This window comes from Rhyacophila brunnea, unplaced genomic scaffold, assembly GCF_057557595.1.
Source record: "Rhyacophila brunnea isolate RB1 unplaced genomic scaffold, BYU_Rbru_1.0 scaffold_1, whole genome shotgun sequence".
NCBI lineage: Eukaryota > Metazoa > Arthropoda > Insecta > Trichoptera > Rhyacophilidae > Rhyacophila > Rhyacophila brunnea.
Window position 1 is genome coordinate 10,982,973 of NW_028232751.1, and position 16,913 is coordinate 10,999,885.

General features: G+C 33.9%; 2 protein-coding genes across 9 annotated transcripts in view; both read right to left on the reverse strand.

Annotated features, from left to right (window-relative positions):
* The window catches only part of DIP2 (disco-interacting protein 2), a 218,131-nt gene that overhangs the window by 34,223 nt on the left and 166,995 nt on the right, over positions 1-16,913 (reverse strand). For 3 of the 8 annotated variants that reach the window (XM_085941318.1, XM_085941309.1, XM_085941312.1), the window contains exon 2: positions 1,948-2,025. In XM_085941318.1, coding sequence (XP_085797444.1) covers positions 1,948-2,025 — 78 coding nt within the window. Of the gene's footprint in view, positions 1-227; positions 378-1,947; positions 2,026-4,161; positions 9,048-16,913 lie in introns of those variants that run through there. The other 5 variants (XM_085941305.1, XM_085941323.1, XM_085941298.1 and 2 more) reach the window with 3 other exon arrangements.
* The window catches only part of Ptp61F (Protein tyrosine phosphatase 61F), a 231,520-nt gene that overhangs the window by 26,645 nt on the left and 187,962 nt on the right, over positions 1-16,913 (reverse strand). The gene's annotated exons all lie outside the window — the stretch shown is intronic.

The window sequence follows — 16,913 nt, forward strand, 5'->3', positions numbered from 1 at the left end:
GCGATTTGTTGTTGTAGTGGTATTGTTTACTAGCATACACCTGCGAATCGACCACATATTGCAATTAAATTCAAGAATAGAGGAGTCGGATTTTAAGGATACAACAGAGTGAAGATTTCTTGGGTAGATAGGAGTTTGTGGTGAATAAAATGTAAGTCGGCAAACAAACGATTATGCAAAAAAAAGAGAAAACAGAAGACAGGCCGGGCAGAGACTCGATGTTGCACCTGAGTGATATCTCTTCTCATTGTGAGTGACCCTTCTTTGGGCGCGTCTCGCCCGCGGCTGCACTCGCCCTCCGCCACAGTTGCCGCCTCCGCTCCCGCCCCCGCTGCCGCCTCCCCCGCCGCTCCCGCTCTCCGCGCCGCCGCCTACCACTACAATACCACCGCGGGACCACACCGCTTAGACCAGCGTTTCTTAACCTTTCTGAGCCGTGACCCATAAAAATTAAATGGCGAAGAATGTTGTTTTGTTGACAATATTTTGCAACTCACTAAATATGCCGATCGTCCCGATTTCGGGTCGCGAGCCACAGGTTAGGAACCGCTGATTTAAACGTTAAAACTGTGAGTACAATGAGTACTTCAAAACAGGACAGACAATTTTCTGGTAATGGGTACCACACCCTAAAGCATATTTAATAAGCAGTTTTGGAGAAAACACAAATAATGAAAACGACAAAACAATATTTTTGTGTCAAAACGAATGACGTAGATTGAACAGTCAGTACCTACGAATAAAATAATTTTGAAGATAAGAACTGCCCCTGATCTAAATTATTGAAAAGTTTCCTTTGGATTCAAACATAGATTTGATATTGAATTTAATTTATGTTATGCCGTCGATAGTAATAACCCGTTTTTACATGCGTGGATTTACTGCTGATACTGCTGTACGGATTGTCGCGACTATAACAATAAAGTATGCATGTATCAAACGAGTTCTTGTGTGACATGTGCGCATGCGCGGTAAAACGATCGCGGCGATCCCTGTGGCGAACTATAAAAACTATACCGCGCAGCACACAAACCATGAACGCAACATCAACAAACGCGTCTCGCTGATATTTTAAATGAGATTGGCGCTACCATCACTATAATATATTGGTGTGTAAACAGTCATTGTCGCGATAGTCAAATTTGCACGCTATTGCTGGCAGTAAATCCATGCACGTGTACAGGCGCTATTAGCACTATCACTGTCTCTATTAATCGGGTGAAGTCTGTTTTAAAATGGTAGAGTAATAATTAATATAAGTAATATTAAATCTTGTGTTTTGTAAGTGTTTTAAAAATATAGGTACTAGATTAAATTAATTTTAATGAAACGCAGAATACAGGCGCGCAGAAAAGACCATAAACCGTAAACGAAAAAAGGTATAAAATATATTAAGTGAATGGAATATTATTTCGTCAGGACTTAATGATTGAGGATCGTGACTCAAATGATTTGGATCTCGAACAACGTTCTCAACGGGTTGGCCCCACTTCTCTAGGCATTCTATGACATGCAAGGCCTGCCAGTGGAAGACCTGTGGAACTCATCAATTGGTGCAACCATCTGGGGCACCCAATATTTGGTTTAATATTCTGACGCGGCATGTCTAAAAGAACAACCAACACTTATGATCCTAATAATTATTATCACCTATGATAACTCATATATGATCACGCGTGCTTATATCTGCAGGGCAGGTGTTCATCGCTAGACTACAAGTGCCTGGGTATGGGAAATGTACCCATAACAGTGCGAGTTGGTCTGCGGTTGAAGTTACGAAAAGCTATGATTAGTAGTATACAAGATATTTCGATTGTCTGTTTGCGCGCCTGGTATAATAAGATTTCAATTTTAAAATTGAACCTGTAAAATGTATAACATAAACAAACAATTCATTAGTTATTCCAGATAAGCTAATTAGATTGTTTAAAATAGGCGAATATTAACCTGGATATGCCTGCTTTGGGATGTATGGTCCAATCAGTCGGGTCCGCTTCTTTTCATATCCCTTTTGTGTTATGTCACCTGGAAATAAAAGGATAACATTGTATCAAAACTCAATGAAGGATTATTTACGTATTATCATAATATTGTAGTATTCATTAATATACTTAGAAACCACTACGAGATATTTATGAAAAGTTGGATACTGGGATAGTTCGTAATAACACAATAAATAAATATCTTTCTATCTGTCCACATAGAGTGAGAGCGCCACATGCTAACATTTATACATTTTATACTGAGATGAGCTTAGTTCTAAATTCGAAAACCTAGTATAGAGTCTATACTATAGATTCTATAGTATAGAACATCATAAATCGGTCGGCAACCCAAATGCATTGGCGTGCCACAAAACAGGTAATTATATTGTAAGACAATTTTATTTGACTATATTAATACACGCTACATAAAATTACAATATTTAAACATTAGTGACTCCCTTAAGGTTCAATTTTGGAAGCTAACACCTCAATAATTGGTTCATAGTTTGGAGTTTTTAATATTAAGCACGTTTCCGAATTCTTTTCAGTTAAAAGATTTCGATACGGGTTTATACTATATTTCATAATTGAGTATTCACAGCTGACAGTACCTAGTACCTACGTTGTATTTTAAAGTACCGAACATTTTAATAAATCGTCATTTTCGAGGCGTGCCACCAAAAATCCTTTCGTGTGCCACCTAGTGGCACGCGTGGCATAGGTTTCCGGGCGCTGCTCTATAGCTATTTTGGTTTATTTTCAATATTCATTTGTCTAGTATTATTTAGAAGAGGTAGATTCGTTCAATAAAAGCAAAATAACTTATTTTATTTTATATTCATTAATTATCATGATGCATCACAATTTTGGGGTGAAGTAGTTTAGGCGAGGGCAGTAATACTCGTACCTGATCGTAAATAATTTTTGGAGTGATCAATTAAAACATGACGTGTAATAAAAGATGATCATCGATTGCAGTTAGTGCAAGATGCATTTAAATAATAAAAATAATCACAATATTCATATTCTTTGAACAATACTTTTTATAGTATTTAGTTAAAATCAAATACTAGGAATTTTTTGCAATAATGCACTAGCGAATACTCTATGGAATTCTTCTTTCTGGAATATTCATGAAATTAATTATGTTTACAATAATTATAGTGAAATACAATCTTTTTTATCAAGTTATTAAAATTATGGCAAATATAGTCATATAATATTATAATAGACCGAAAACGGTCCGGTGAAGTGAGCAAGGCCTATTCTAACAGTTCGTTTGCTGCTGAGGCGGAATTTATCGCATGCGCGTAAAATACAATATATCTATTACATATATATGTTGAACCGAATGCGTGAAATTGCGTATTACATAAAAATCGGTAAAATTTTGCCTATTTCATGAAAAATGCAAGCCGTGCAAGAATTATTCGTGAATTAGGCAAGTTATCTGCCGAGTGCGTGAATTCATAGAATTAATTCTTAAACTGTCAACATAACATTAATTTATTATTAATTATATAATTATTATAGTTCTGGATTTTTTTTGGGCATATTAAATGGAAATGAACGTCATTGACTGGTATATTTTTATATAATCAATGACATTTTTTGACACATTTGGTTAGTTTGATTAGTTGCAAAAAACACCACCGGAGTGCCACTATCTAATTTGCCCAATGCATGAACTAGGCAGAAAAATTACTGCCGAATTCACGCACTCGGCAGATATTTTGCCTAATTCATGTAATACGCAATTTCACACATTCGGCGTAACATATATAATTATAAACATTTTATAAGCGCGCGCACATATTCCACTTAAACAGAAATACGACTGATAGAATAGATCTGCAGGTTAAAACACAAGATTTAAAACACCGCATAGTAATAAAATAACAAAATCTCGTTATTATAATTTTATTAAGCTAATGTTAAATTTATTATACTATTACAATACTTATTTGTAATTTAGCAATTAGCAATTGTTAACGAAGCAGCCAATCTACTATAATAGCAATAAAAAAACATTAGTTTAATATTATATTACGCAAGCAATCAAAACAAATTAAAAGAATAACAAATTTATGTTGCAATTTTCTATCATAAATAGCGGAGACATGAAAATACGATCAAATACATCTTCGTCAGATAACTCTCTATAAGAAAAACTTACCAGATTTCGAGGGTATACGACGCAAGCTGGGTTTAGCACGATAAGAAATGGGCCGAGATTTGCGCCTTGCAGGGCGTCTGCCTGGTACAGGCGATACGCCTTGGGGCACGTATGGTTGCTTCTCAGCGTCATCACTTTCGCTACAATTAGAGTCATCCTCTGCTATAACTGGCTCATCAAATAGATCGGAGTTCTTTAAGAAGAAAACTGTTCGTAAATTGTCATTTCCGTTGTTTCTTGCGTAAAGACTGCCGGATGCCGAAGAACAAGACACGTCGATGTAACTACTGCCCGCATCATCCACGCCCGAGCGACAACCAATTGGTGATGCAGATCTAAAAGATGATTCTCCACTAATGGATCCATAACTTTTTCCATGTAAAGAAGTGTCCTTGTAACTTTTTGATCGTTCTGAATGTTCAGCAAAGTTTGTAGAAATGCACTCATATAAACCGTCTTCTGAATCAAAGTCTTCCGATTCAGCTAGAGGCACCGTGTCACGATCAGCCATACTGTCGTGTCTTCTAATTTCTTCCGTTTTATATTTAAGAGAAATTTCTCGACGAACTGAAGAATTTCTTTTTTCTGGCGGAACGAATATGACAGGATCAATTTTTGACAATCTTGGAGGTCGACGTATGACAACTGTGTACATATCATTTTTCAATGTCCCTTTCTTTTGACGCCTCTTAGATTTAATTGAACTTCTAGTACTCTTTTTACTGCGACCACTAAGTCTTCTGGTGGAGCTTACTTCCTTTTCAGTGACTGTGCTAACTCTTTCAAAATATCCGTCTTTTCCGACTGATGGAACAGGCTTCGGCTTTTTCTTTTTTCTGAAGAATCCACCACCCGAAGATTTACTCCGATTTTCAGCAAGCATGTCCGGTAGTCTGTGTGTAATGGGCGTGAATGAAAGTCCTGAATCTTTACTAGAAAATAGATCAGGAGATCCACTAAACGGAGTTTTTGAAGTCGCAACGCTCCCACTCTTTGCCGATGGTAAAGATCTTGATGCTGGAGTGTAGGCGTTAGATGCGTTACACTGTTTATCAAGTCCAGTAATTGTATGGTCATCCTTGTTAACTTTAAGTGCGCTATCCAAAGAGTTGTGCACATGTCCATTCAAAGGCGATGGGGTTTGAAGTAATCTATCGTGTGGGTCTGGGCCTATAGACGCTGTCAACGGTGCATCCATCCAAATGCGTCCTAAACTGATCGACAGAGAGCGCATTTCGTCATTTCGTGTCAAATCGAAATTTATATCCGGTATTAAAGATGGAGGAGGCGAAGCTAAACGAAAGTTTCTACGTCCAGTAAATATAGGAGAGCGGTCGAATCTGAGAATTTCTGGCGATTCTCTTATTGGGAAGATTTCTATGGCAGAATCATCACTTTCTTGACGTCTCATATGAGATTCAGGTTCTGGGCACATAAAGGAATTTCCTTCTTCATCTGATGCATTACTTAAACAGTCTTTTGTTAATGTCGCCGTATTGTTGAAGGTATATCTTCGTGTTGACGACGGACTACATTTCAAAGTTGGATATGATTTCGAAATATCTTCAGAGGCCGGTACGTGGATAATAATTTTCTCCGGTACCTTTTTAGCTGATGAATAATTAAAGAATCGTTTGTACGTAACTTTGTTTTCTAAATTTGATTTTTTACCTAGAAAACTTGTTTCTCGCGGAGATGTTTCTTTTAATTTGTGAATACCTGTAATGTTTTCACATTCACGTATTGGTTTTACATTATCCACAGTGAACTGTGGAGAATCGTTTTCAATAACCAGTAAAGGTACGATTTGACTGTCATCAGGTTCGCATAGCAGCAGAGTGCTGGCTGGAGAGACATCAGTTGCTGGAAACTCATCAGTTTGTGTGCACACTTCCCGCGAGCGAGTATGACGTCCATCGCCACCGTTTTTAGCAACAGAACTACGCTCAGAAAATTCTTCTTTTAGTTTATCATAGTTCTTGAGAGATTTAAAATAAATTTGCGGAGCTTTCATATATATATTTTCAACTTTGCTCTCTTTTTCATTTTTCCTCTTGTCCGAGTCCGAAGGTGTGATGTGGTATTCCTCCAGCTTACTCTCCTCTTTGAAGAGCTGGACATTAGCAAGATCATTTTTTTGTTTTTTCTTTCCTCCTCTGTCCAAGTAGTTCTTCCTGATAGAAATTCGCTTGAATGAGTCGCTCCTTTTGAAAGAAGATTCTTTTTCTGTGTTTTTACGACTACTGCCCATCAAGCGGCGAATATTCTCGAAGGATATCGGCTTCATCGTCAGTTTTGTTTAAGCAAAGTTATCTCATTTTGCTACCGAGCGATGAAATCGACACAATATTCTACACTTTGAAGAAGAAACAGTGTTTTGAATAACTTTCTCAGTCTAGTTGACATTGTTGTTTAACTTAACTTGACACATTTACAAGATAATTATTTATACATCTTGCCACAATCCTTCTAAATAAATTCAAACGTCAACATTATTGAATTCTATTGTGCTTATTTTTGATTTTTGTTTAATGAAATATATATTTTTTGATTATATGTAAATAATCAGCGAGATTAAAGCGTAGTAATTGACACCCACGGTGGAGAAGTGACAGACGTGGGTTGCGGGTGGGTTCTAATTATTGTTTTATTGATTCAGAGCAAGAAATAAATAGATTACAACCATTCCTCGTAAAAATATAACATCTACACTATTATAATGGCCACTATGAACTGCTTATAAACGTCTCTATTTAGTATAGAACGGCGACAGACAGTGGAAAGATATACAAAATCATCGCCGACATTCGATAACGGGCATGGCACTGAAAGAAGAAATATATTTCGAATATTTCAGTTGAATAATCAGTAGCAGTAAAAACGTAGATCTTTTTTGTATCAATTGACAATGTCCCTTCAAGCGGACGAAACTAGCAAATTATGTGGGTTGGGTAGTACTTATACATTTTGCTTTATTTTAATTCAAGATTACATAACATCTAGTATTTTATGTTGTCAATTTAAATGGCGAAACGAGCTTGCTTATACGTTATTTCAAGCGTGTTTATAGGTAGAATTTTTTAATATCTTCAAACAAAATATTGACACACATTCCCACTGGACAAGATATACTGTTAAGTAATTAATTTATTATATTATTGACTGTGAAATGTCTGCGAACCGGTAGACACTGGACATTGAGTTATCTATTAAGAAAGTGGTTACTCTATAGATGAAACTCGATCCCATTAAAAAATATTATATATCATAGCGTGTCCATAATATAGTTTAATGTGTGAAGTATATTATCTACATCAGAAGGTCGAATTGGAATTTGTTGAACTATCGATTTTTTTTGTGTTCATTAAACGAGTGCCTACCTTAGCAGTGAGAAACAATTAATTTAGTTTTTTTTTATCAAACCCACAGATCAATAGACTGTGACTGACTTATTATTGAAGTCACCTCCGGTTCATTAATTTAGCGAAGGTAGATAGGTTTCTAGATACTGAACGTAATCAACGCTGTTTTGCTTTGCCAAAATAACGTTACAAATCTGTTTGCTTATTTATATAAAATTTCTTTCATTAAACTGAAATTATTTTTTATCTTATTCGATTGCTTCAATACCATCAGAATTAATTAGTTATTGCCAATGATTCTCGCTACAACGATTTCAACAGACCAGAAATTATAATAAAGGTTACGATTTCCGTAGATCTTTAAGCTCATTTAGACAAGTCACTGCGGATGATCATCCGCAGGGAATTAAATACAGGCGTTCATTTTTTGTTTACACGTGTCACTAAAAGTGAAATACACAATTATTCATCCAAAATGGCGTGAAGTGAAATTACGCTGCAGGTTGGAATTCAAACAATTTGTGATTGTTTGTTATATGGTTGCAGAAATTTCATCGAGAGAAGGAGGAATAGAAAAATGGTCGTTGGTGCATAAAAACATAGACTGATATACTAATATACATGGGTAATGCGACGTAATAGCATGGAGAATAATATGATGACAGTACTCAGGGGCGTAGTGCGCATGCGCAGGACTTTTAGTATCATCCGCAGTGAACACTAAATGATCAAAAAGTAGAACCACCACGATGATCGTCAAAAGTGAACCATGTAAAAAGTTAATCTTTATGTAACAGAAGCAATATTGTAGAGGGTAGATCTGTCGAGCAATCCACGGCTCCCTTGCCGACTGCATGATTTACTACAATCCAGGAAGTATTTTTTTATAATAATATATCAAAGAATGAACAAGATTTTATAATTGAGTTAGTTAATTAAGTATGCGAAAAGTATTTAAATAATAATGTGTGTGTTTATAAAGGCGGCCTCAAAAAAGTGTATAATATTATCTAATTTGATTTTTACTCCTCGTGAAAAATAAGATTGCTTATCACTGAGGTATAGAATGGCATTTTCTTTTAAACAAACATAAAAAGCAGAATCAGTAAGTTTATTTGAAGTATAAAACTGGAAGAAAGCGTCTTTTGGCGAAACAGGATGTAGCCATGACCTACATACGTGGGGTTATAGCGCCAGGAAGAGTAAGCACGGTGAGAAACAAAGCTTTTTGTTAATTTTATACCGAAGTTCGTGAAGGATATTGTCGACTGTTGATTATGAAACCATCAGCGGGTTCTTTCTCATTATTAAAACGGTATCCTGTTCTGTCACGCGGTTACATGTATATTGTACGTATACATTATGGCAGTGAATATTTATTCAAATAACTGTTGGCAGAATAACATTGATACCGCATAGCACGTTTTATTCGTCCAGCATTTCACCGTGCGATAGCTTTTACGTATTTTAAAACATCTGGATTATAAGTGACGCTTATTTGCACACAGCAATGTTACAATTACATTTGTCATTTACTCGTATCACATAGATATTATCTGATAATAATGATTGCATTTTTGAACGCACGGATTAATCAACGTTAGTCAATAATCTTCAATTGTTTGACATTTTCAACTGATTTCGTTATAATTTTTGCGTAAACTTGAGTATACAAAACTATTAATAAATAACAATACATACTCAGAAAGTGTTTTTTAAAATTATGTATGTTCAATAATTAGAATGGTACATTCTTAAAATCTTGTGAATTATTCATCATAAAAAATATTGGAGAAATCCACGACGTCGGTTAGTAATTGAAGTAATAGGAATCTATTTTGATTAAATAAGCAAAAACCGATTGCCAAAGTAGCTTGATTTAGATGAACGCTGATGAGTGGGTATTAAAAAGGCCAATAGTTAAAATTTGTCGCAATTAGTACGTCGCCTTGTAGCATATAGGTAACGCACGGACGGGGCGTAAACCCATGAGATGCAGGGTTCGATTCCCTGCCGGGGTGGCTTACTTTTTTCAAAAAGATTTTTTCAATTGGTGATAATATATTTTCTCAGAAAGTGTTTTTCAAAATTATGTATGTTCAATACATACTCAATTAAGATATAAGCAAAATATGTATAAATATTTTTAACGTAAAGACATATAAAAATAATTAAAAATTCCAATCTTTAAGTATCTACCTAAGTTAAATAATAAACGTTGTAATCTAAAAATATTCAAATGAACAAATTATTGTCGAATGTATGTAATACAAAAAAAGATTTCGCCCACATTTTATTTACTACAATAATGGCAAAAGCGGAGGAAGATTAATTTATTCAATAAATGAAATAGTAGGTCTTTCGTCTCGTGTTTCGGCCAAGACTCGTTTTCGTTCACAGATTTAATGTTACTGTTATCTCAAGATCACACACAAAATTAAGAAATAAATAATCCAATCTAATAGTTATAAACACGCCGCTAAACCCACGCACTGGTTGATACAATAATAGTAATATTGCTCTATAAGTCAAAATAATACATTGAAAATTTAAATAATATTCATAAGTGAATAATCCGAATACAGAATCTTTATTTTGACATTTAAATTGTTCGATTACCAGAGCAGCTCTGGCAATGATCTTTGGAATAATTATTATTATCTGTAAATTTTATATCCTATACCAGTAGGTATCTATCTAGGCGCCAATATTGTAGTCTATATTAACTTGTTATTGAATTCTGAGCTAATTTGATGACCACTGTGTGGTCTACATTACTCTTACCTTGATGTTTCAGTGTACGTAAGTTATCTATTATCTCATGTAATAATTGGCTGAAACTCGGATTGGAGTAACGCTTAACAATTGAATAATAATATAATTGACAATAATAAAATTGGGAAAAAGATAAATAATTGATACGCTTAAAAGAGTCTGCCCGTTTCCTTTCAAACCTATAATAAAGTTATTCATAAAAAAATATGCTAATGTATTGAATTAGTCAGACAAAATCATGTCGACTGCAACATGGCCATACATCAAAACTTCCAGTAATGTTGGAACTCTATCCCGCGCACACTTAAGCTCGTGTTAATGAATACTTATGTTATTTTCAATGGTTAAGTCTGTATTCGTTAACGTTTGTCATGTAACCGAAACCCGCATTCAATATTGGTATTATTAAGTATATTCCGGAGGGTTTGAATTTCAAGAATTTTATGGCCTGGACGTCATTAAGTCATAAAGAAAATTCGACTTCAAAACAATGGTCTATGGCGACTAGCTTTGCATTTCTAATCTGTTCTGTGCTAATGACCGCGAAGAGCAATTTTTTCGCATGCATCACTGTTACATTTGCTACGGGGCCCGAGCCGAGTAAATTTTGTTTCATTTGACAGTGGTTCTTTTTTAGACAAAAAATGTTGCATCTACGCGATATGCGAAAATACATTAAGTTAGACGTGTTTTGAGAATATCAACAAAATCATATCGACAAATTGTAAATCATGTTGCAGTCGAAATGAGTTTGTATGTGCGAGACGACTTATGGTTAGGTTAGGAATTAAGATGTTTTTCGAACAGTTTACGCCACCCTTAGCAATTATTGTTGGAGAATACCCAGAGTGCCTACTTTAAATACAACGCCTATATAATTTATGTAAAAGGTTAATATTATATTGTTATAGTTTTTCTATTTAGTTAGTGTAGTGTGTACATATTACATTGTTACAAGCTTACGTATTGATTATTTTAAAAAAAGTAACCTTTACAACGAAATATGAATAATTATCTGTTTTCGATTAGATTTGTATTGAAAACAATACTATTATATGGGGGCAGATACTATAGTAATATATAAATGCAATTATTACATATATAAGCCTCGGCAAATCAAAATATTGCGAACGGTGATTGATTAATGAGACCATTCTCATTTCGGCATTGAGGATTATAAATTTGGCTAACAAATATAAAGGTACCAATTGTTATGATCACTTATGCTTATAATGTCAGAACGCAACTAATGTAAATGGTCAAGGACTGATGGTTACTTTAGCAACCAGTACGTGCTTAATACCTACTCATGAGAGAATGAAATTAATTCTCAATAATAATAATTATTTAGCATTGTAATTCAGCCAATTTAAAAAGATTGAATTGCAAAATTTGCTGTGAACACGTTTTTAATAATATGCATTTTCAAGTTCATTATTAATAATCAATAATCAATATTTTTTGCCGTACAGTGTTACTCATCATAGAATTTACATACGATAGTAATAGCGAAATAGAAAAACAGACAATTTACCATCGATTTAAATTTTTGATTCTGTCCGAATCAAAATAATTAAAATTTTTGTTCAAATTAAATTCTACTAAACTTTTGAGATATCCTGACGATAGCTGGTAATTATTAAGGTAAGTATATATGTATAATTAACTATTTCTTTTATTCAACGAATAATTCACAAGATTTAAGAATGTACCATTCTAATTATTGAACATATTACATAATTTTGAAAAACACTTTCTGAGAAAATATATTATGATCAAGAGAAAAAATCTTTTTGAAAAAAGTAAGCCACCCCGGCAGGGAATCGAAAGCTGCATCTCCTGTGTTTACGCCCCGTCCGTCGCATTTACCTCTATGCTAAGCAGTGACATTTTAACTATTGGCGATTAACGATTTAGAAGAGCGCTGATGAGTGGGTATTAAAAAAAAGGCCAATAGTTAAAATTTGTCGCAATTAGTATGTCACTGCGTAGCATAGAGGTAAATGCGACGGAAGGGGCGTAAATCAAGGAGATGCAGGGTTTGATTCCCTGCCGGGGTGGCTTACTTTTTTCAAAAAGATTTTTTCTATTGGTCATAATATATTTTCTCAGAAAGTGTTTTTCAAAATTATGTATGTTAAGTATCTATTATTGGTACCTTGATTCAAACCACATAAGCAAGTCGGAAGCTACGTAATTAATTAGTCGATATTCTAACATTGATACCTCGTATCTGACATTCAATATTTTTGACAGGGGAGTTAAAAAATTAAGCAAATTACTTCTTAATGAAATAACGCTTATTAGGTAACAAAAATACGCTTATTGCAAAAATAATTTAGTTTATTTTTAATGTCACCGTATTTTTGTTTTTATTTAATTTGATTGTGTACCTTATTATTTACAACATTTTAATTCTCCCAATCGAAAATATTGAATAGTCAGATACGGGGTGTCAATTTTAGAACATCGTAGGGCTGAATTCGTAAAGTACATTGGCCGGAATCCAATCTGTCCGGTGGCAAATTTATTAAAGATTTTTTTCTAATAAGTACGTTTTTAGGTGTATCCAAATTATGTGTAAGTATTACCTATATAAATGTATGGTCAATCATATTATGACTTTAGGTATCTTTACTCAAAAGGTTTAGCTAAGTGAAGGCTAATAAATATAATATGATGGCTAATTATTGATGAGCAATGTCTCAGCATATTATTTGGAAAAAATAAAGACATGATAGAATAATAAATTATTTGAGAGAGAAAAAATCATAGTGAACTCGCACATGTATACGAACTATACGCAACCGCAAATCGTTATCTATGTAGCTCAGTCGACGTTCACAGAATACAACGTGACCTAACGCACTGACGCGTTAATTCGACATTGTTGATTTGGAATAACACCCGTTTCAGACTGGACACCGGTGTCGTGCTCGATATAATATAGGATGCCTTTGTATTATGTTTATGAACGCCCCAGAGCTAATGAGTCAATGCATAATTTCGCGTTATAAATTAGAACATAAAACTGGCTGCGGTAATAAAAAACAAGTGTATCGGCGGCTTGAGTGTAGCGGCCGACGGAAAAGTGTACCGGGCACGCATTGACTCATTAGATCTGGGGCGTTCATAAACATAATACAAAGGCCTCCTATATTATATCGAGCGCCACACCGGTGTCCCATCTGAAAGGGGCCTTACAGCGTATAACTAAATCGGTGTAGACTGAAGATGAAATCAAATTTTAAATATTTATTTATTTATAGTGAGCTTTACTAAATTGTTACATACTTCAGACGTTCACAACATGGGATGAAAAAACAGAGAAATAGTAAACAAATAATGGCAGTGAATTATAGAAACAGTATACAGAAAAAATTCTAAAATATATGGAAGTACCTACGAATAATGACTCTATTATGAGAATTTATAAATCAACGTCTACGTAAACTCAGGATCAAACATCAGAAATTGCAGGACACCTGTAGAATTTGATATAATTTATATTAGGTGTCATTTGCATCTGATAAAGTGCGAAATGATAATATCATTAGCAGTTAATTCCTTTGAAGATATTTGGGCAGTCATTGGCAGCATAGAAGCGAGCTATTTTGTTGAGATTATGTTAAAGTCGTATCGATGCTGTGTGCGGAGCGCCTTATGAATAGTAAAGTTGCTATTTAAATTTGAACTTGACGCTTTGAGCGAGTAACAACATCGTACAAAAAGTACCAGTTGATTTATATTTATACAAAAAAACTCGAAAAACCTGTGTGCAAATTGGATACACACATACGAGCGCATTATAAAATTCAATGTCATAATATATAAAGTTAACAATATCCACGGCGGGATAAATCGATTCAAAACTATGCATATTAAAATGTGTTAGTATTTGCAAATCAGTGAATCCATATCTGTATTATATAAGGTATACATAACAAATCAAATAATACCAGTATGATATCATTTTCAATGTTTTACTAAAAATGCATAATATGTTAATTGAAATAAAAATATTAAAAAAAATATATAACACAAATAAAAGTTTGGTATGTATTTTAATTTAGATATGAGTATTTTTGATATACCTACTGACCAATTTTGTTGTTGAAAATATGGTATTAAAATATAATTATATGCAATTTATATAATCTAACCTAACATTATAAAATAGCTTTATGATAATTTCATTAATAATTGATTGCAGACGGTCGGTTTTGGTCGGGCGTTCGCGTCAATTTGATTGGATTCAAAGATCGAACCGTGAGCAGATGACATCATTTTGACGGTTTATAAAATTATTGTGATGTTGGCTGGCCGGGTAGTTCGACCGAACCAGATCATCTATCGGAGTAAACGTCGGTGTGACTGGAAACGTAGAGATTGTGATTGAGATTTCTTGAGAAATAATGAGAAAAAATGATTCTAGAATCTTGAGAAATAAATTCCCAGAAATTTCGAGATTCTCATTTCTAAAGAATTCATCAATGAGAATCTCGAGAATTTGAGAAAATACTACCAGCGAAAAATAATTGTCAAATTCGCTGGTAAAACAAAATTGGTAAGAAAAGTTACAAAAAGAAAAGCTCTCGACTTTGATATGAAACGGAATCAGTTCACGACTAAACGCGTAAGCTGGAACAGTTAAAAAAAGGATAAGTAAAAATATTTCTCGAGAACAAAATATTTTGAATTTTAAAGTTCTCAAATTTCGAGAAACGAAAAGTCAAGATATCATAAACTCTCAGTACCGTACATATTATATAGATACGTAATACCTACATACTATATACAATTTTTCCTTTAATTAGCAATTTTTGTTGACATTTATTTTCTTTGATGTTTTATCTGTAGAAAAATAGAATACCCGGGTGCGCACGGTTTATTCAGGATGCATGAATCTTCCAACAAAATCTGGTTGTCTATAAGGAACATCCGATTTGGTACGGCTGAACTAAATGTGCCCATTGGAGAGGGGTCCACAGAGAACAGATACAAATTAAATAATAAAATATAAAACTGCCGAATAATATAAGTGAAAAAATCTTTACGTTCGCAGTATGACGTCGTAAATTTTCTAAACACAACATTATTGGCCTTTGTGGCGGCGACCAGGCCGAACGGCCAGATGAGCTCGATACTCCATAGCTGTTTCAAGCACAAATCAAGGAAATTATTGGCGATGTCTGGTAATGGATATCGCACAGAAATAAGAGCAATTCTATGCGTAAGAGAACTCATGTCCAATATTTTCAGGTATTATATATTTTTCTAATTATTATTTTGAGCCGTGTTTTTAATTAACAAATAAATTAGAACGTACGGTTATTATATTTTTGGAATTTTATAAACTTTACTCGGTTAAATTAGTTCTATCCAATAACGCAAGTCGAAAACTTTAAAGGGCTTTCACGATAACATTTTACTGCTATAAGTGACTCGGGGGCATAGCGGTACCCGATAAAGAGGCAGCCTTTCGTGGCCAACTTTCCATAAATTATTATCAAACTTTTAACAACCGAATTCGATATAAAGCTATCTTGCATCTCCGTCGAACAGCCAGGTAAGCAACTACGGTGTCAATGAGGTCTCTTTCGCGGGTTTCGCATTGAATTCGACTGTGTTACCTATTATAGTTATTATTTTTAATAGTTCTGTCGGTACTCTCATGGTTATGTTATGATCTGTAAACATCGCGTGCGCGTGTGTTTTATCCTTATCATTATCAATTATCATTATTATCAATATGTAAGTAATGTTATGTCAATTTATGGCTCACTTACTATTATATATTTTTAATCAATCAGTAATGGTAATGATTAATAAAGAATGAATTCCACGGCACTCGTTAGTAACATCGTGTGCAAACAGTAGCATAGTGTCACGTGACAACGTGAAAAGGCTCCTTTACTTGAGAATACGCATGATCACTAATTGTTACATAATCACTTATATAGCAGGTAAACCTGGTAAACCTGCTAACCTAACGATGGACGGGAATATATAAATATATATGTATATACAGCATTAAAAAAGAACACTATGCTATTTACTCATATAATTTACTTCTAACATATAAACAGCTAGTGCAATGTTACCATAAATAAAAACATGAATATAATGATAAATGATACGAGGAGTTAAATCACAACTTTCGGTAATTTTTAAATTAATTTATTAAGAAACTAGAGCTATATTCGAACACTAGACTACGATTGTTTTAGTTTACAAATAATTACAAGATAAAAAGAACTTTTTTATATACAACGTTTTAAAATTTTCTGTTGAATCATATAAACTTGACTTGACTAGTTTAAAAGATCAAAAAAATTGTACTTGATAGAAATAATACTGAAATTTCATATTGATTTCCATAGTAACGCACGTATATATTATTAATTTTGTTGCTAGGACCCACTTATAGTATACTTAGACCCACCAATAATAGTTTTACTTTTTACGAAATAACTTTTCATACAAAACAGAATTAACTGAAAATTAAATCAATTCTACTTAAAGATGGCTAAAAGTATTAAAAAATGCATTGGCATCGTGTTCTGATATATTATAAAAGTTTCAAATGTCTAGCTAGTCCGGAACCCAGCTGCT